This window comes from Ursus americanus, chromosome 14 (genome assembly GCF_024610735.1).
Source record: "Ursus americanus isolate L20-20 chromosome 14, mUrsAme1.1.p, whole genome shotgun sequence".
Lineage (NCBI taxonomy): Eukaryota > Metazoa > Chordata > Mammalia > Carnivora > Ursidae > Ursus > Ursus americanus.
In genome coordinates, this window is record NC_142140.1 from 3,000,164 (window position 1) to 3,020,182 (window position 20,019).

Sequence of the window (20,019 nt, forward strand, 5' to 3'; positions counted from 1 at the left end):
AATGCCTCCCAAGATCCTCCACCCTAATCCCCAGAATTGGTGAATCTGAGGAGACGTCACTGCTGTGATTGTGCTGTGTTTTGCGGCACAGTTGACCTTTGAAAAGGGCGGTTTTCCAGGAGGGCCTGATCTGGACGTGTGAGCCCTTAAGTGCAAAGAGCTTTCTGTGGCTGCTGGCAGAAGAGGAAGTGAGAGATGCCGCGGAAAGGGAAGTCGGAGAGATCTGGAGCGCGAGAATGGAACCTCTTTAGAAACAGAAAGGTGGATGGAAATGCAGACGGGCACACGAATGCTTCCGGAAGGCTTGACTTCAAACGGAACAAATGTTTCCCTTCCTCGTTCTTGAGCCTCCCTTCCCCTTCACTTGGTTTTCTGTAGAACCCTTTGGTCCAGGAACCCGATATGGATACGTAGTAAGGGGCCTCGGGTGGCCGGTGCGGCGCCAGGTGTCAGAGCACGTTGGAGACATGCCAAACGTAGCGGGCGAACGTGCGGGATTCCTACCAAAACCTCCCGGATCCTGCACGTTCCTTTAAAACCCCTCAGCCTTTTACCCCTGGCGGGCCTGCGGTTTGGAAGGCTTTTGCCGGCTGCAGCCTCCTTTGCCTGGCGAAGCGGTAAAACTGTCATTCCTCTTTATTCCCCAACTCTGTCTTCGTGTCACAGCTCGGCTCCAGAGCACAGAGGTCGGTTCTGGACAAGAAGGACTTGAAGAGCAAGCCGGAGCTGGATGCTGCCGACAGCTGCAAGGGGCCAGCAAGTGCATTCTTCCCCAGAGCCTCTGGGAAGGGACACGGCCCTGCCCGCACCACGATTTCAGCCTTGCGAGACCTTAAGCTGAGAACCCACACCCACGTTGTGCCCACACTTCTGCGCCTTGGAGAGCGTGAGATAAGGAATGAGTGTTGCTGTCAGCCTCTGAGTCTGCGGTCATTTCTTACGGCAGCGAGAGAAAGCCGGTGTGAAGGGCAAAGCCGGCGCCGGCGCTCTGCGTTCTACCCCTTGTGGAAACGAACGAAAGGCAATCTTGCTGAGAACGGAGCGGGGAGGCCGGCAGGGGGAGCTCTCATGCCCCACCACTCGTGGCCAATTGACCCGATAGGAAGACGGGGACCCTGCACTTGGATGCTACTTTACTATCCCAGCAGGTGGAAGGAAGGTTTCTTCCCCGCCTCTCCTCCCGCCCTGCAACAGCCCAGCCAATGAGAGACCGTCACAACTCAGCCAATGAAAAGCCGCTACGTTTGAGCTCCCAGTTTACTCCAATGGACTTTTCGTTTCTAACAGCCCCTCCCAGCTCCCCTCCGCTTCCTCCGTAAAAGACCCTTCCTCTCCTTATTCTGTGCGCTTGGTTATGGTTTTGCGGTGCTTTGCTTGTCTCTGGTTGCAGTTCTCTGCTATTCCCGAATCAACCCGTTTGCTGGCAAGGTAACCGGTGGTTTTATTTCTAAGGCTAACATCTTTCACTTTCTCAAGGACGTTGCTCCCACGGCTACCCACTCTCCTGCATCATCGAATTTATCCTTTACTGGATCATTCCCATTAGATCACAAATGGCCTATAGTATTGTCCTTAAAAAAAAAAACCAAACAAACCCTAATACCACATTTTCCTCCAGTTACCACTACTTTTCCTGCCTCCACCACAAAACTCCTCCAAAGATTTGGCTCTACCTGCTATTCAACTCATCAGTAATTCCTGCTGTCTCAGCCCCCAAAATATGCTCAGAACTGACCCATTGTACGGCCGCTGCCCAGGTCTTCTCTTAGCTCCCTTGGCTTCCCGTTGCAACCAGAATGAATTCCTACCTCCTCCGTGTTTCATGAGGCCCTCTGTGGCTTGACCTCCACCTAGTTCTTGACCTTGCAATGCACTCTCCTCTTTGCTTGCTATCTACAGCCACACTGACCTTCTTTCTGTTCCTCAATCACTCCATTATCTTCCTGCCTCGGGGCCTTTGCACTTGCTGGTCCCTCTGCCTGGGGCACCCTTCCCCCAAACTCTGCCATGGCTTCCTCCTGACCATCATTCATGTCTCAGGTCAAGTGACCTCCTTCTTCCATAGCACTTGATAGGACCTAAGATTATCTTGTTTTTAAAATTTTGTGCATTTAAAAGCATTAAAAAAATTTTTTTAAAATATTTTATTTATTTATTTGACAGAGAGAGACAGCCAGCGAAAGAGGGAACACAAGCAGGGGGAGTGGGAGAGGAAGTAGCAGGCTCCCAGCAGAGGAGCCCGATGTGGGGCTCGATCCCAGAACGCCGGGATCACGCTCTGAGCCAAAGGCAGACGCTTAACGACGGAGCCACCCAGGCACCCCTAAAATTTTTATTTAAGTAATCTCTACACCCAACGTGGGGCTTGAAGTCACAATCCTGACACCCCAAGATCAAGAGTCACACGCTTCCCCGACTGAGCCAGCCAGGTGCCCCTAAATTTCTATGCGTTTCTTAAATGATTGTGCCACTGAAAGTGAACTTCAAGAGGACAGGGGCTCTGTTTTGTGAACTGCTGTTTATAACCACACCAATGCCTAGCACCTAGTCCACGTTCGTCAGTGTTGCTGACCATCTCTCCTCTGGTTCCAGCCAGTCCGTATCTCTCCAGGACTTTTATCTCCTGGATGCGTCTCTGCCTCTGGCTACAAAGGTTTGACCTTGACACGGGCCTGCTCAGCATCTTCATGGCTCCTCGGTGTGTTCGGATGAAATCCAGCTCCTCGGCAGAGTTCTCCTTGGCCATCCAATCCAGGCTCCCCTGTCATCTCTCCCTGACCTGAAGCTTCATGGTAGGTCTTTGTTGCTACTCACCACCCACATGCTGGTTTCCCTTCTGCACCTTTCTCTTTCTGCTACCCCCCCACTTTTTTCCTGTCACACTCCTTCCTTTAAGATTCACCCAGGGCATGACCTCTTCCCGGAAGCCCTCCCTGACCTGCTCCCGCAGAGTTAGTGGCTCTGCAGTTTGCCCGTCTGTCTGTCCAGGAGCCCAGCTGCTCTTCAGGGACCCCAGGCCCCGAGGCATAGTGGACGAGCGTCACAGAGTGAGGAACAGCTGAAGGCTGGCTGGGTCTCTGATTTCAGGTGGTACATAGGCCTCCGATATACATACTGAGACAGACGAGGGACGGACTCACTCCTTTCCCATTCCCTGACCCGAAGGAGACAGCCTTGGTCTGGTCACGGTATTATAAAGGAAGCTGCTTAGAAACCCTTTACTTGGGGGAGGGGGGCCTAGGTCCTTCTTCTCACAGGAAGCCGAGGAGAGTAAGAAGTGGAAACTACTACCTAGCGTTTTTAGCCCGTGTGCAACCAGGGGTAAATGGGTCACCCCTGCCCCAGCTGCTGGGGCCCCTTTGACCAGAAACTCTGCTGGCTGGTTTCTGCAGACACACATCTCTATCCATAAAGCTGTTCGGGGCCAGGCTGTGGAGCGGCCTGCCTGGCTTTGGACCCCGGTTTTGTTAACGTACTAACTCCATGATCTTGGGAAATAGTCTCTGCTTCTCTCTGCCTCAGGTTCCTCATCTGTAAAATGGAGGAATAAAAGAACCAGCCCCCTGCGAAGCCGTGAGGCTGAGTGAGTACGAGGCGCTCGAGACATGTTGCGTGGAGCCTGGAGCAGTCTGTGCGGGGTCAGCCAGCCACCGGCGAGGGTCTGCCTGGATGCTGTCAGGGTATAAGAGGTGGGCCTGGCACCCTTTGATCTGTCTGTGGTGTCGGAGGGATTTCTGTTTGGTTGAATGGATCCAACAGTCTAGCTTGGCACCCCTGACCACTGGGGCGTTGACCCATGACCCCTCAGGCTCAGCAAATGCATCTGGTCGGAAGTTAACAGGTCATTCTATTTTCTGTGAACTTGCTGTTACCGTCTCTGTAAGGCAGGTGGGACTGCTTTCTCAATTAAATTAGAGCATATCAGCTTTCCTTCCTAAAATCATTTACATAAATTTAAAAAGTGGGCTGATTCAAAGGAAAATATTGAGTTGGTAATAGCACACGTGGTGCACAGATACGGCAAATATCTATAAGGTGGGGCGTTCAATTGAGTTCAATCCCGGACTCGCCCACCTCGCGCTAGGGGGGATTTTGAAGCCTGTTTATTCCTCTATTCAATGAGTGCGCTCGCCACCTAGTGGCTAGAGTGCGAAATTACAGGATATTTGGGCAAGTGGGAGCAATTTCAGGTCAACAGAACGATTTTGTTGCCAGGTGAGAGAGGGTGTTAATTAGAAATTCCTACAAAAACACTTTTTTTCCCCCAGAAAAACATTCTTAACGAGTTTCAGACCATTTGAACAATCCCAAAGAAGCCTTTTTAGAAAAGAGGCCAAAGAAGAGTGATAGACGTGAAGGCTATTCACAAATACCCACCCAGTTCTCCTATTTTCCGTGAGATTCCTGTCCCACTCCCTGCCTCCTCCTTGCTTTTCCGCTCACCCGGGGCCAGCTTCGGGGCATGCAACCAGTGCAGCTGCAAGGGCTCCCCACCCAGAAAGGCCCCGCGATTGGGGCTTAATGCTCTGTGGCTGCTGTCATGAAATTCATAATTGTCTTAACTTTGAACTTGTTCAGCGGAACATGCCCCAGGGCCTTGGAGCCTGGCTGACACGGACTCCACTACCTGGCACCTCCCTGACTCTTGACTGCCTGCTCCCCTGCCTCGCTGGTCCCCCAGACCCCTCCTGCTGCCCTCCGGGCCAGGGTGTGTTATGCTGTCACTCAGGCAGCTCTGGGCCTGGGGGACCCTTGTCCTCCTTGCAGACTGCTGGTCTAGTGATTATTGCCAGGCCTCCAAAGGTACAGCCAAACACCCACCGCAAACACACCTGAATTATCCTGTGTTCTGATAAAGCCTGTTTTTTTAAATTAGGAAATCTATTTGTTATCTCTTGCTATATAACAAACCTTCCCTCAGACTGGCAGCTTGCAGCAATAACGTGTACCCCAGACTGGCAGCTCGCAGCAATAACGTGTACCCCAGACTGGCAGCTCGCAGCAATAACGTGTACCCCAGACTGGCAGCTCGCAGCAATAACGTGTACCCCAGACTGGCAGCTCGCAGCAATAACGTGTATTCATTTATTAACCCGCACTTTCTGTGGGTCGAGAACTTGGGAGCGGCTTTCTGGATATTGCAGTTTGGATCTCAGCCTGGGCACACTCGCTGGAAGACTTGACTAGGGCGGGGGGACATGCTTCTGAGGTGTGAGCTGGCTGTTGGCTGGAGGCCTCAGGTCCTTGCTGGCTACCGACAGGAGACTCGGATCTCCTGTCACACGGCCTTCTCCACAGGATGCTTGGGGGTCCTCGTGACATGGACAGCAAGGAGGGAGCCACGGGGCCTCGTCTCATGACCAAGTAGCAGAGGTCACACCATCAATTCTGGCTTGTTAACCTTGTCCTTGTTAAGTCTAGCTCGTGCTCAGAGGGAAGGGAGCCCGGCTTTGCATCTTCAAGGAAGACTATCGAAGACATTGGACATTTTAATAGGAAATGTTCAAATTCGAATAGTTGTAAGGCTGCTCTCAAGGAAGAGCTAAAGCTTTATTGAGAAGCATCTAGCAAGGATGAATTAGTCAATGGTAGCTCCCAGGAGCCTCAGTTGACAGGAAACTTCTGGGTCGGGCTTGTGATTGATGCTCAGGCCCAAATATCAGGGGAGAACCTGTTTGTGGTGAGGGCTTCTCAAGAACTGTGCATTCACTTTGCTTCTGACCAGAGAAAACCCCAGGTTTCCCATGATGGCAGCTCCCTGGGCTCCATGATTTAACCCCCTGGAGACATCACCCCAGCCTGCAGCTCAGCGAAGGGGGGCCCCGTCTTTTTGTGAGATTGTACCTTGACCGTGTTTTCCGTCAGTGGCCTCAGGCCCTGGTGCTCAGTACAGGTCCTCCTGCTTATCACGGGGACAGGCCGGGGCCTGGATCCGGGCTCTGCTGTTGAGCTGCGTGGCTGTGGACGAGGGCCCTCATCAGTCAGAGGTGGAGGTGAAAGGGAACGCTGCCCACCCTGGCCCCACCCGGCTTCTGTTGGTCACAGATGTTGATGCTGCCTTTGGTCCCTGACCCGGGCCTTTCTCCAGGGAAGTCCTGTGGTCCTCTCAGGACATCTCACCCTGAGGCAGTGGGCCAGGTTCCCCTGGGCTGGGAGTAGCAGGCCAACCTTGGGCCAGAGCACAGCATCGGGCAGATGCTTAGGTCACGCCCGAGTTCAAGGTCTTGAAGTTGAGAAGGTCCCAGCCTCTCCCCACTGGGCAAAAGGAAGGCCGCCGAGGGGCAAGTCAGCAAGGCTGAGGGGCCGGGAAGCACCGGATGCCAGGGCTGACTGCAAACACAGCTGAGAGACCTTCTGTGCCCCTTCTCCCTTTTCTTCTTTTTCAGTGGGCTTAGTTTTTGAAGAGGAGTTAGGTTCACAGCAAAATTGAGCAGCAAGGATAGAGTTCCCTCTGCTCCCTGTCCCTGCTCATATTCACAGCCTCCCCCACTATCGCCGTCCCAAACCCGCGTGGTGCATTTATAACAACCGAGGAGCCTGCGTGGACACATCGTCATCTTCCAAAGTCCACGGTTTGCAAGGCCCACTGTTGGGTTGTATGGGTTTCGACAAGTATGCCTATTATTGGGGTCTCATATAGAGTAGTCTCTGCCCTAAATTCCCCTGGGTTCTACCCCGTCATCCCTCCCTCCTCCAACCTCTGGCCACCTGTGATCTCTTTACTCCGTGGTTTTGCCTTTTCCAGAATGCGATATAGCTGGACTCATACGGAATGCAGTCTTCTCAGATGGCCCCTTTCACTTAGTGATACACAGGGACGTTTCCTCCTTGTCTTTTGGGGGCTTGGCCGCCCGTTTCCTTTCAGTGCCAAGTAATATTCCATTGTCTGGATCTGCCCCAGTTTATGTATCCATCCCCCGCTGAAGGACATCGTGGCCGCTTCCAAGGCTTGGCGACTAGGAATAAAGCTGCGTCAATACCCGCGTGCGGGTTGTGTGGACGTACCTTTCAGCTCATTTGGAGTAAATACCAAGGAGCGTGACTGCTGGATTTGTGTGGGGAGAGTATGTTTAGTTTTTAAGAAAATGCCGCACTGTCCTCCAGAGTGGCCGCCCCGCTTGTGGCTCTCCCAGCCAGCGAAGTGGCACTCCCGTCGGCGAGGAACAAGAATTCCGTTGCTCCGCATCCTCACCAGCATCCGACGCTGTCAGCCTTTCTGATTCTGGCCGTTCTAATAGGCGCGAGCGGCGCCCCCTTGTGTTGGTTTGCCGGTCCCCGGCGACAGCGGACGGCGTCCCCGGCGACAGCGGACGGCGTCCCCGGCGACAGCAGACGGCGAGCATCTTCTCCCGCGGACCGTCTCTGTATCTTCCTTGGTGAGCTGTCTGTCCCGGGCCTCTGCCCATTGGAAGAAGAATGAGGTCGTTGATTCTCTTATTATTGAGTTTTAAGAGCTCTTTGTTCTGGATAACAGACCTTTATCAGATGTGTGTTTGGCAAATACTTTCTCCCAGTCTGTGGCTTCTCTTCTCGTTCTCTTGTCAATGTCTTTCTCAGAGCAGGACATTTTAATTTTAACAAATTCTAGGGTATCAGTTACTTCTTGGAAGATCATGGGTTTGGTGTATTTTAAAAGGTCATAAGATACGCAAGTTCACCTAGATTTTCTCCTGTGTTCTATTTCAGGAGTTCTGTAGGTTTGCCTTTTATATTTAGGTTTATGACTCACTTCAGTTTTCGTGAAGGGTTAATTTTTGTGAACTGTGTAAGGTCTGTGTCTAAATTCTTTTTTTTTTTTTTTTTGCATGTGGACGTCCATCTGTCCCAGCACCATTTATTGAGAAGTCTGTCTTCATCTTGTATTGCTTCTGCTCCTTTGTCAGAGCTCGATCAGTCGACTGTATTTGTGTGGGTCTGTTTCTGGGCTTTCTATTCTGTTCCACTGTTGTATTGGCCAGCGTCACACGTCTTGATTACTGTGGCTCTATGGTAAGAACTGACGTCGGGTAGTGTCAGTCCTCCAACGTTGTTGTTCTCTTAATAGTACGTTGGCTGTTCTGGGTCTTTTGCCTCCCCGTATAAACTTTAGAATTGGTTTGTCAGTATCCGCAGAGTAACTTGCTGGAAGTTGGATTGGGGCTGCCCTGAGGGGAGCGATCAGTGGGAAGAACTGACATCTTGCTAACACTGAGTCTTCTGGTCCACGAACGTGGAAGATGCCTCCGTTTATTTAGTTCTTTGATTTCTTCAGAACTCTGATAAGCGTTTTGTAATTCTCTTCACATAGATTTTGCACATAGTTTGTTAGATTTACAGCTAAGCGTTTCATTTTGGGGAATGCTAACATAAATGGTGTGGAGTTTTTTAATGTCAAGTTCTACCCGCTTATTGCTGGTTCATAGGAAAGCAGTTGCCTTTCGTGTAGTGACCTTGTATCTTGCAGTCTTGCTATAATTGCTTATTCCTGGGTTTGTTTTTCTGGTTGATTCTTTTGGATTTCTACTTACATGATCATGTCTTCTGTGCACAAAGACAGTTGTATTTCTTCCTTCCCATTCTGTGTACCTTTTGGCTTAGTTTGGGCTGCTGTAACAAGACACCATGGACTGGGCGGCTTAAGCGACAAACTTCATTTCTCACCGTTCTGGAGGCTTGATTAGTGTGCCAGCATGGCTGGGTTCTTGGTGGGGGCCCTCGTCCTGGTTTCAGATGGCCACTTTCTTGTTGTATCCTGGGCTGGCGGAGACCGAGAGAGGGGTGAAGCAGGCAGTCTCATGTCTAAGGGCACTAGTTATCACGAGAGCTCCACCCTCATGACCAAATTCCCTCCCAGAGGCCTCAGCTCTAGATACTATCCCACTGGGGATTAGGGTGTCAACATATGAACTTCAAGGGGTTACGAGTATTCAGTCCATAGCACCTTGTATTTCTTTTTCTTGTCTTTTGCCTTGGCTAGGACTTCCAACAAGATGCTGAAAAGGGGTGGAGAGGGGGGACATCCTTGCCTTGTTCCTGATCTTAGTGGGGAAGTATCTAGTTTCCTTCCGTGAAGTGTAATGTTGGCTCTAGATTTTCTGGAGATGTTATCAGGGTGAAGAGTTTCCCTATGTGTAGTTTGTTGACAGGTTGTTACTATTGTTTTCTCATGAATAGGTGTTGGGTTTTGTCAGATGTTTTTTCTGCAGTTATTGATATAATCATGTGATTTTTCTTCTTTAGCCTGTGGAGTGATGCATTACGTTAGTTAATTTTTGAATGTTGAGCTAGCCTTGCATACCTGGGATAAATCCCACTTGGTTGCGGTGTAGAATTCTTTTTCTATATTGTTGGATTCAATTTGTTAATTTTTTAAATGACTTTTGCATCGGTGTTCATGACAGATACAGCTCCATAGTTTTCTTTTCTTATCATATCTTTGTCTAGTTTGGGTATTAGGGTAATGCTGGCCTCGGAATGAGTTAGGGAGTATTCCCTCTGTTTCTATCTTCTGGAAGAGATTGCAGAAAATTGGAAGAATTTCTTCCTTAAATGTTTGGTAGAATGTACCAGTGAACCCATCTGGGCCTGGTGCTTTCTCTTTGGGAAGGTTATTAATTATTGATTCCGTTTCTTTAATAGATACAGGCCTATTCATATTTTTTCTTGTGCAAGTTTTGGCAGATGGTGTCTTGCAAGGAATTGATCCATTTCGTCTAGGTTAGCAGATTTGAAGACTTGGGGTTATTCATAATACTCTTTTATTATCCATAGAATGTTCATCTACAGTGATATGTCCTCATTCATTTCTGATATCAGCAGTGTGTCTTCTCCCTCCTTTTCTCAGTTAGCCTGGTGAGAGGCTTATTGAGTCAATTGATCTTCTCAAAGAACCAGCTTTTGGTTTCATTGTTTTTCTCTACTGTTTTCCTATTTCCAATTTCATTGATTTCTCCTCTACTTTTTAAAAATTATTTCTTTTCTTCTGCTTACTTTGGATTTAATTTGCTCTTCTTTTTCTAGTTTCCTAAGGTGGAAGCTTAGATTTTTTATTTTACATCTGCTTTTCCAAAATATGCATCCAATGCTATAAACTTCCCTTTAACCATTACATCCCACAAATTTTGGTAGATTGTATTTTATTTTCATTTAGTTCAAAGTATTTTTTAAAAATAACTCCTTTACTGGGGCGCCTGGGTGGCACAGTGGTTAAGCGTCTGCCTTCGGCTCGGGGCGTGATCCCGGCGTTGTGGGATCGAGCCCCACATCAGGCTCCTCCGCTAGGAGTCCGCTTCTCCCTCTCCCACTCCCCCTGCTTGGGTTCCCTCTCTCGCTGGCTGTCTCTCTCTCTGTCGAATAAATAAATAAAATCTTAAAAAAAAAAACTCCTTTACTTTTCTTAAAGATTTTATTTATTTATTTGACAGAGAGAGAGAGAGAGCACAAGCAGGGGGAGTGGCAAGCAGCGGGAGAGGGAGAAGCAGGCTCCCTGTTGAGCAAGGAGCCCCACACAGGGCTCGATGCAGGGCTCGATCCCAGGACCCTAGGATCATGACCTGAGCCGAAGGCAGACACTTAACCAGCTGAGCCACCCAGGCGCCCCATAGTTCAAAGTATTTTTAAGTCTCTCTTAAGATTTATTTTTTCACCTCTGTGTTATTTAGGACTGTGTTGTTTAATCTCCATATATTCTGGGATTTTCTGCCTATTTCTGTTGATTGCTTTCTAGTTTAATTCTATTATGGTTTGAGAGCATACAGAATATGTTGAAATTTGTGAGGTGTGTTTTATGACCCAGAATCTGGTCTATCCTGGTGAATATTCCGTGTGAGCTTGAGAAAAATGCACGTTTTGCAATTGCTGGATGAAGTCATCTATAGATGTCAATTAGATCCAGCTGGTTGAAGGTACTGCTGAGTTCAACTATGTCCTTACTGATTTTTTGCCTGCTGGATATATCCGTTTCTGTTAGAGGGGAGTTAAAGTCTCCAAATATAATAGTGGATTCATCTGTTTCAACTCACAGTTCTACTGGATTTTGCCTTATATATTTTGACACTGTTGTTAGGTGCATACACATTAAGGATTGTTATATCTTCCTCAAGGATTGACCCTTTATCATTATGTAATGCCTCCCTTTGTCCCTCAGATTTTGTCCTTGCTCTGAAGTCTGCTCTGTCTGGAATTAATATAAACTCTGATAAAACCCCAATAGGTTAGGCTCTGGTAAAATAGTTTCTCTTAAGGGCAGGCCTTGGTAAGGAAAATAGAATGTTCTGGCATATTTCAAAATGGTTACTTCCCTTCCCACTGTGAGAAGCATGAGGGTTTTTTTCCCTCTGATTTTCCCTGTGAGGACCTGGTAGAACTTCAGAAGGTAAAACTCACAAAGGTGTGGGACCCCACCCTCCGTGACTGGGTCCCCCTGGGGCGTTTAACTCCCTATACTTGTCCACAGTGAGCCTCCACCAATTTGTTGATTACAGTTCAGCTTGTCCTATTCTGGTACTGGTTCCAGAGAAGGTGAGTTCTTCTTTGGCAAGTTGTAATTCTCTGCATTCACCAGTCTGTTTCCAATTTTGGGGATGGCTGTTTGTCCTGCAACCTCATTTCTCGTGGATCTAAGAGGAGTTGTTGAATTTTCAGCGTGTTCAGCTTTTTACTTGTCATTGGATGCACTGGTGACTTCCAAGCTCCTTACATGCTGGACTGGAAACTGGGCACATGGTTGCTCAGCCACAGACTACATCTCCCAGCTTCCCTTGCAGCTAGGCATGGCCGGTGGGTTATGAGTAGAAGCCTTGTGAGCCAGAGTGCCTTCCCTTCCCTTCCCCTCTCCTCCTTCCTGTGGGTTGGAAGGTAGATGCAATGCTGATGAATTGGCTTCCACTGTGCAAGGGGGGACATACCTCTAGGGAATGGCAGAGCAACAATGTGGAAGGGATCTGGGTCGCTGGGTGACCGCACAGAGCAGAGCTGCTCTGCCAACCAGGACCACTTACCTCTGGACTCTTACAGCAGGGAAATAAAGTTTTATCTTATTTGGCCCAGAGTATTTTGGGGTCTCTTTATCAAGGTAGTTTAGCCCGTACCATAACTAATCCAAACCCCAAACCCTTAGCGAGCCCAGAGTTTCCTAGCTAGAGATGGCTGGCTGTGGTAGAAAGTGTAAGAGATGTGGGCAGAAAACAGGCCCCTTTCCAGGCTTGCTGCTGATTTGCTGTGTGATGTTGGGTATTTCTATATCCAAATCCATCTCAACTTGCTTCCAATGAGATGAGGGGCATACAAGGGTGGTGATGAACCACTGATGGTTGGGCAGTTGGTAAGAGAAGATTTAGGGAAATCTTGAGGATGAAGCTTAGTGTAATTGTAACCTACAGGAGCCTTCTCTGCCTGTTTGCAGATTCCTCCAGGAATATCTCTTCTGGTCCCTCTTCTTTTTTATTAACATACAGTGAAGTTGACTTTTTTTGAGGTCTATGAATCTTTTTCTATTTTCATAAAAAATTTTTTAAAAAATTATTTTATTTGAGAGAGAGTGAGAGCGAGCAGGTGGGGAGGGGCACAGGGAGAGAGAGAATCTCAAGCAGACTCCCCGCTGACTGGTGGAGACCTATACGCGGCTCCATCCCATGACCCTGAAATCATGACCTGAGTCAAATTCAGGAGTCAGCCAACAAGCCACCCAGGCGCCCCATAGGTCTATGAATCTTTTTTTTTTTAAATTTATTTGAGCAAGAGTGAGTGAGAGAGAAAGCACAGAGGGAGAGGGAGAAGAAGACTCCCCACTGAGCAGGGAGCCTGATGCAGGGCTCGATCCCAGGACCCTGGGATCACGACCTGAACCAAAGGCAGACATTTAACCAACTGAGCCACCCAGGTGCCCCTCTATGAATCTTAACATGTGTAGATTCCCGTGACTGACACCATGGTCAGGATATGGAACAGCTGACCCTTCTTACTGGGCAGGGGCACAGGTGGGGCTCACCTGGGTCATGCAGTCATTAGCAGCACAGCTAAAGGAGGAGGGCCTGGTGGGCTCAGCCTGAGCTGAGAGGAGCAAGCTGGGGGCAGCCCTCTCTGCTCAGACTAGCCTCCTCAGTGCCCAGCCCTGCCCACTGGGCCATCTGACAGGACCAAAGGTGAGGTGGCCCTTCTGAAATGGCCACTGGCCTTGGTCTCTTATTCCCCTCCGAGAGGAACCATAGAGAAACTAGGCATGGGCCTGTGTCACTGTGCTTAGGAGCCTGCAGTGTCTCCCTGACGCCTCCTGCCCCCCATCCAAGCTGCTGAGTGTCTGAGGCCAGACAGGTCAGGAATGCCAGCCAGGCATCATCTGTCCCCAGTCCCTGCTGCCCTGCCCTGGAGTGCCCGCTGCTCCCAGGCTCCCCACTGGGTACCCCTTGATCCTCCTTCTCCCATGATCCCCTTCTGTGTCCCTGTAGCTCTGGCTCCAGGCTCCTAGTGCCCCCTTCCTCCTGCAGTCCTGCAGCTGCCTCTTCTTCACTCCCTTCCATCTACCCTCCATGAGGCAGCTCAGAATCCCCCAATGGCTCCCGATTGCCTGTGGGAGCAAGTCCCAGATCCTCGTCTGCCTTCGAGTCCCCTCCATGACCTGCTACTGTCCCTCTAGGCACCTGCCTCACCCCTACAGTTTCCCTCTGTGCGTCCGTCCTCCTTGGCTCAGATGAACCCCTCTTGGCTGGACTCTCACAAATATTTTACCTCGATTTGGCACTGATTTCACCCATATCGCACTATTTGCCAATGTATCTTTCTCTCCTGTGGGATGGTAAGGTAGATGAGACCAGGCATCTTGTCTTACTCCTTCCTGTGACCCCATGAAATCCAGTACCCACTATATGCTTGGGAAAGAGGTGTCCCAGGTACTGTACTAATGGGGGCCCTTTCTAGCACTACACTTTGCTCTTGCTGTTTCCTCACATTAAATACCCTTCCCTCCTCTCTCTGTCCATCTAAATCCTACCTCTCTTCTAGAGCTAGTTCAAGGGCAGCCTCCTCCCAGAAGCCTGCAGTAATCACCCCTGCCTTGTGTCCCCCCAGCCCTCTGCCTGGTCTTCAGTACTTCTGGGGGTGTGGGAATTCCCCAGTGTGCCAGGTGTGGCCTGGAAGTTGATCACAGCAGTGAGAGGAAGGGGACAGTGCTGGGAGGGAAAAGACCCCAGGAACCCAGGGAAGGGATTCTGGGCTGGGCTGTGTGACAAACTGGGCAGGGGAGGCAACAGCAGGTGTGGGCTAATCCAGCAGCCCCAGGGCTTGAATGTGAACTGTGGCAGCAAGAATGCAGGGGCTGCGAGGGATCCTGGGAGGAACTCAAGGAAAGGATGTCTGCCAGGCTCTGTTGTGAGAGGCTCCGGGGTTGAGCCCAGTCTCAGAAGGAGTCAGGGTCTCCAAGGTTCTGAGCATGTGATGGTGGTCAGGCTAGCCATGGAAGTTCATCCGATGGTGGTCAGGCTGGTCATGGAAGCTGGTCTGGTGGTGGTCAGGCTGATCTGGAGGCTGGTCTGATGGAGGTCAGGCTGACCAAGGTGCCCATAGGCTGGGCCAGTGGCCTCAGCAGGAGATGAGGAGGGGGTTGGTGAGTGCAGGCGCTGTGGAGGCCAGTGCTGAGGGCTCTCTCCGCAGGAGCTCACAGCCAGCCAAAGCCTGGTGCAGGGCATCCAGGATGGCGGAGGGTCCGGATCTCCCCTCTGGAAGGAAAGGATGGACAGCGAGGGCAGTTCAGTTTGCTCACCGTGGCCCACATAGCCACTCTTCCTCCTTTCTGGGGCCTTCCCCAGTCCTGCCCAGTCCTGCCCAGCTGCCTCCCCCTCTTGTCTCTCTCCCACTGAGGACCCCAGAGAAGGGGACTCCTAGCACACAATTTCTGACCTCCCTGTCAATTCCAGGGACCATTCAGGGCACTAGACCTACCTGAGCCTTGCCCAGCAATGCCCTGTGAGGCCAGCGAGCAAAGGCTCATCACCAGTTGGTCGCCCCATTAGTGTGTGAGGCCCTTTGAGGAGAGAGCTTGGCCTGGCTCCTCTTGATTTCACCAGCCACAATCTGGCACTGATGAAATCCTGAACTTTGTCTAAACAATGGGGGCCATGGAGCGTAGTGCTTAAGGGACAGACCCAAGGCTTTGGGTACAGCTGGCACTTGGCCTTTCTCTGCTTCAGTCTCTCCATCTGTGGAATGGGTACAAGAACAGCACCTTCTCCAATGGGCTTTTGTCATGACTCAGGGAGTTGAGAGCACTTGAGGTGCCTCCGCAGAGCCTGGCCCACACTCAGCCCAGCGACTGAACTGACAGCAGGGAACCTTGCCTAGCTCCCGTGGGGGTTTGACCATGCTGGCTTCTGTTTAGTTCTTCTCCCTGGGACATCAAATAGCATTTTTAACTTTCTGAAGCCTGTTCCTGACTATGTACTTCATGGGTGGTCAGGGCAGTAATGACAGTGGCATTTCGCAAACAAGACACTCAGGACAGAGAGTGCTGGGTCAGGCAGCTCTCCAGACGCTTGTCCAGGCTCTGAAAGATGGGGGAGTTCTCCTACCGTGTGTTGGGTCCTTGCAAGCATCCAGCGTGTTCAGCAAAATCTTCCCCAGGGCTCTTTTCGATATGTTCTTAAAAAGAAATGGAGACAGGGCTGGACTGCACTGTGGCTGCCATGTCCTTGTTCGGCAGGTGGGACTTGGTGGCCCCTAGAGGCTTCTGTAAGGCTCCTTGGGGGCACATGGAGTCACTACCCCCATCGCTTCCTAGGTCCCTACCCCTGGCCTGGCCACACTGCCTGATGGACTTCTCAAAGACTTGGTGTGGGGGGGGTAGTGCGCAGAGCAGTGGCCGTTCCATCAAAGATCACATATTTTTGGATTACCATTTATGTGCCAAAGTAGAAGTTGGCACTTTGGAAATAGCCATGAATAAGAGCATTTTAATGCATTAGCTCATTTAATCTTTGCAACAACTTACATTATTAGGCTCATTTTAACCAGTGAAGAAAAACAGTGCTGAGAAAGAATGGGAAATTTGCCTAAAGCCACCCAGCCAGGAGGTGGAAGAACCAGCTCTTACCCCCAGGTGGCACGGCCTGGAGCTGTGGTGGTGACCACCGCCTTCACTGTCTGCTGGCCTTGGCTGCCACTCAGCCATTCTCTTGGGCTGTGCTGCCCTGGCTGCAGACTTGGTAGTTCTGTGTCTGAGGCAGTCTGGTGCACAGGCAAGAGCCCACTTAAAACCCAGGCAACCTGGGTTCAAATCCTACTTCCACCTTATAGTGGCTGTAATCCCGAGGTAACTGTCTCTCAAAAAAAATTTTTTTAATGGTTTGCTGATGCTATTTAGGAACACAATTGATTTCTGTGTTCTGATACTTTATTATTTATCTTGCCAAGAAATTACAATAATTTTCCTCTGGAGTCTCTTGGGTATTCTGTGTACATGAGTATGATATATAATCACTGATAGCTTTGTGTTCCTGTCTAATCCTTACACCTTTTCTTTCTTTTTCTTGTCTTACTGCATTGGCTAGATCCTCTAAGTTGGCGTACAAACAGTGATGACATGCATGCTCGTCTTGATTCTGACTTTAGCAACATTCCTTCTAACATTTCACCAATAAGTGTGAGGTTTGTGAGAGGTAGTTTGGCTGAGACTCCTTATCTGGTAAAGGAAGGTCCTTACTGTTCTTAATTTGCTGAGGGGTTTTATGATAAAAGGAGACTGACTGATTTTTCTATACCTATTGAGATGAACATATGGTTTTTGTCCTTTAATCTGCAATGTGGTATATGATGTTAATAGGTTTTTTGATCTTGAATTATCTTTAAATTATCTTTAAATCCAATTTGGTCATGTTGCATTTCTTTAAACACTGCTGAATTTGGTTTGCTAATATCTTATTTAATGTTTTGTGCCCATGTTTCAATGTGACATGAGCTTATAATTTTCCTTTCTTCTATTTATCTTTCTCTGGTTTTGAAATCAAAGTTATATCAGCTTTATAAAATGAATAATATCACCTTGGGCAGGGCAGAGAAGCATTCCCTTCTTTTTAATATAACTTCCCTGAGCCTCCTTTTCTGCCTCTTTAAAGTGGGGGTGACACCTGCCTAACGTGAGGAGAGCTCCGAGCCAGATGCCTGACACAGGCCAGTGCTCCCTCCGGAGGGAGAGCTCCTCCCCTTGCCCTGGGCGTGCCCGTGCCCGTGCGCCTACCAGGGCCCGGAGCCTCTGCAGGAGCTGCAGCACGTCTACCAGCTTCTCCTCCAGCAGGGACAGCCGCACGCGCTCTGTCTCCACCATCTGCAGCTCCAGCCTCAGGTGCTCATTCTCTTCCACCTTCTGCTGCAGCTCCGCCTGCGGGGACCAACGGGACTCAGCACCCACCCTGCTGCCCTCTGCCCAGCACTCACTGGGCCACTGCCAGGCAGGGCCCATGACTTGCCTTGACCCTTTCATGGAGGTCATCTCATCTGACCTTCCCCCCCCACCAGCCTGCCAGGTGACTGGGCAGATAAAATCACCCGTCTTCCCAGTGGTGGCACCAAGGCCCAGAGAGGCTGCGTGTCTGGCCTAAGGCCACACAGTGAGTTGCGTTAATGTAAGGATATGCATATTTTGTTTTCTATTTGAGGACTCCATTTTCCCTTCTCTATCCATCTGCTTTCTTTTCTTTTTGATACATTTTTTTTGGTTGCAAGCCACAGAAACCTATCTGGGTAGTTAAACAGAAAGAGAATTCACTGGCAGGCTCTGGGTCATTCCCAGAACAGGCTGGCAGCTGGAGAAGCTCAGGGATGGGGCAGCAATGGGGGTTGAGATGGTAGGACAGTCTCAAGCCTCTTGTCCAGAGGTCAGAGCTGAGAAGGACACTCTGCAGCCACTCTCTCACTTCCCTCAAGAAGGAGAGCCCCAGGCGGGGGCCTGATTGGGCCAGTGTGAATCATGGCCCACTCTTGGCCAGGGGAGCCCTGAGACCATGGGTCCTAACAGGATACCCACTAGGGGGCAGATGCCAGGCAGTCACAAAGCATCAAATGGCTACCTGCCTTCTAAAGCAGGGATGTGAGGCAGTCCCTAATTTTGGCACCGATGGAGGGGAAGAGAAGTAGGTGGAGGTGTGGCACCCTTGGACACTCTGGGTCCACTCTGGGCTTTGGGCAGGACAGAGGGCGGTGCCGGCGCCCACTGCAGATGGGACTGGGAGGTGGCCTTGGGGACACCACTCATGTGCCTCAGTAACTCTGCTAACCCCTCGCTTCCTTGGAATTTACTTAGAAAAGAGGTGGTGGCCATGCCCTTTGGAAGCACATTAGACCACAGATACGTCAAAAACAGTATGGATTTAGAATTTCAGGTATATCAATATAAAATGATCTTAGATCAAAACCAGTGTGCAGAAGCAAAGCGGGCTAGGGCTCAGCGACATGGTAACTCTCAACGGCACTCCATGCTCGATTACTATGGAATGCAGTAGAGACAGGAGAGAAACATGCTACGCGGTCTTACTGAAATGGAGACACCCTGCTAGTGGTGTTGTCTGCCAGCTCCCTCTCATACCCTCAGTAACTTTCCTGGGGAGAGAAGTGTCCCTCCTCCCCCTCATTTGACTTTGCTGGAGCTGCTAATCCCTGACCCCTGCCTGCCTACCACAGAGATTGGCCCGGGGACAGGCACATGACCAAGGCTGGGCCAGTTGGAGTTCTCCCCTGAGATTTAATATATTGGGCTCTTATCCCCCTGGGCGTTCTTAGGTGGGCCAGTGGGAGCCTAGAGCTGTCCGTGGTCCTGCCTTTCTTTCACCACCACATGGAGGAAGCCCTTGTGAAGTAGGGCGAAGTAGGCCAGCACCCGGAGAAACAGAGCAGGTAGAGGCCAGTGGGACAATCTCGTCCAAGTACTGGATCCAGCTGTTCCTGAAGCTCACCTCCCCGGCTGTTCTTCTGAAGCTGTTCTTGCCGGCTCCGTATTCTAATAAATACCTGTTTTGTACTCAAGCTAATCCGAGATAATTCCGTTAACTTGCAACCAAAATATTCTTCATTAAATCTAAAAGCAAGTCGCCTCTCCTCTCTGAGTCTTGGTTTGCTCATCTGTGAACAGCGCCCAGGACTCAGCTGACATGCGTCAGGGTTTTTCCAGCTATGAGCCTCTAGCATTGGTCCAGACCTCGACCTCTGGGCTCAGCTGACCTCCTCCCCAGGTGTCCCCAGGGCCTTCCCACGGCAGCCCTGGGGCCCCAGCTGCTCCACCAGCATGGCGATGCGGGCCTCCGACTGTCCCACGGTGCAGGCGTGGTCACCACTGCCACAGTGGCCGAAGTAAGTCATGAGCTTCTTGGCTGTCTGGTCATCACACCTGCAGCAAAGGAGAGCACCAGCACTGCGGAGCGGCTCTGTGGAGTCTGCTCCAGCCTCAGAAGGTGGGGGTTGCCACCGAGTCTGTCTCCTGAAAGCCAAGCCAGGCCATGGCAGGCCCTGCTCAGTACCCCCCATGGCTTCCTGTCCTACTCAGAGGAAAAGCCAAAGGCCCCACCCAGTCTGCCCCGTGATCTCTCTGACCTCCCTGCCATTCGTTTTCACTCACGTGCTCCAGCCTCAGTAGACCTTCACTGCCCCTCCAACATGCCTCAGGGCCTTTGTACCTGCTGTTCCCTCTTCCTGGAGTGCTCTCCCCTCGTGCTCACATGGCACCTCCTTAGAGCGGCCTCCCCAGCATCTCCCTGCACCCCCCTCTGTCCCTTCCCTGCTTCACCTTTCTTTCTCACACTTGTCACCACTCACTGGAATAGGGGCTCTGGGGGGTGGGGTGCTGTCTTGCTTATTGCTGTTCTCTCAATGCCTCCAGGTTTGCCTGGCACATAGTAGGTGCTTAATAAATGCTTGTTGTTGACTTAAGGGTCAGTGAGAACAATAACCCGGGAAAACTGTCAGCACTGTACCATTTAATGAAGGTCAGTGCTGCCTCTTGACGGTGAACCTACGGGGATCGGGCACCTGTTGGTCGTTTTATCGCCTCGCTAGCAAGTCCTC

The 20,019-nt window shown here is 50.5% G+C and overlaps 1 protein-coding gene and 1 long non-coding RNA gene across 3 annotated transcripts in view; one reads left to right on the plus strand and one right to left on the minus strand.

Moving 5' to 3' along the window:
- The first annotated feature begins 194 nt into the window (after positions 1-194).
- The window catches only part of LOC123802004 (uncharacterized), a 28,756-nt gene continuing 8,931 nt past the window's right edge, over positions 195-20,019 (plus strand). Inside the window, exons 1-3 of the long non-coding RNA XR_006782398.2 lie at positions 195-1,428; positions 2,593-2,792; positions 3,523-3,689. This is a non-coding gene — a long non-coding RNA (uncharacterized LOC123802004). The remainder of the gene's footprint in view (positions 1,429-2,592; positions 2,793-3,522; positions 3,690-20,019) is intronic.
- The window catches only part of EFCC1 (EF-hand and coiled-coil domain containing 1), a 43,635-nt gene continuing 34,034 nt past the window's right edge, over positions 10,419-20,019 (minus strand). For both annotated transcript variants that reach the window (XM_045812356.2, XM_045812355.2), the window contains exons 5-8: positions 19,180-19,345; positions 17,204-17,344; positions 15,540-15,609; positions 10,419-14,690 (exon numbers count right to left, since the gene is read on the minus strand). In XM_045812356.2, coding sequence (XP_045668312.2) covers positions 14,554-14,690; positions 15,540-15,609; positions 17,204-17,344; positions 19,180-19,345 — 514 coding nt within the window. In that variant the 3' untranslated portion in view covers positions 10,419-14,553. The remainder of the gene's footprint in view (positions 14,691-15,539; positions 15,610-17,203; positions 17,345-19,179; positions 19,346-20,019) is intronic.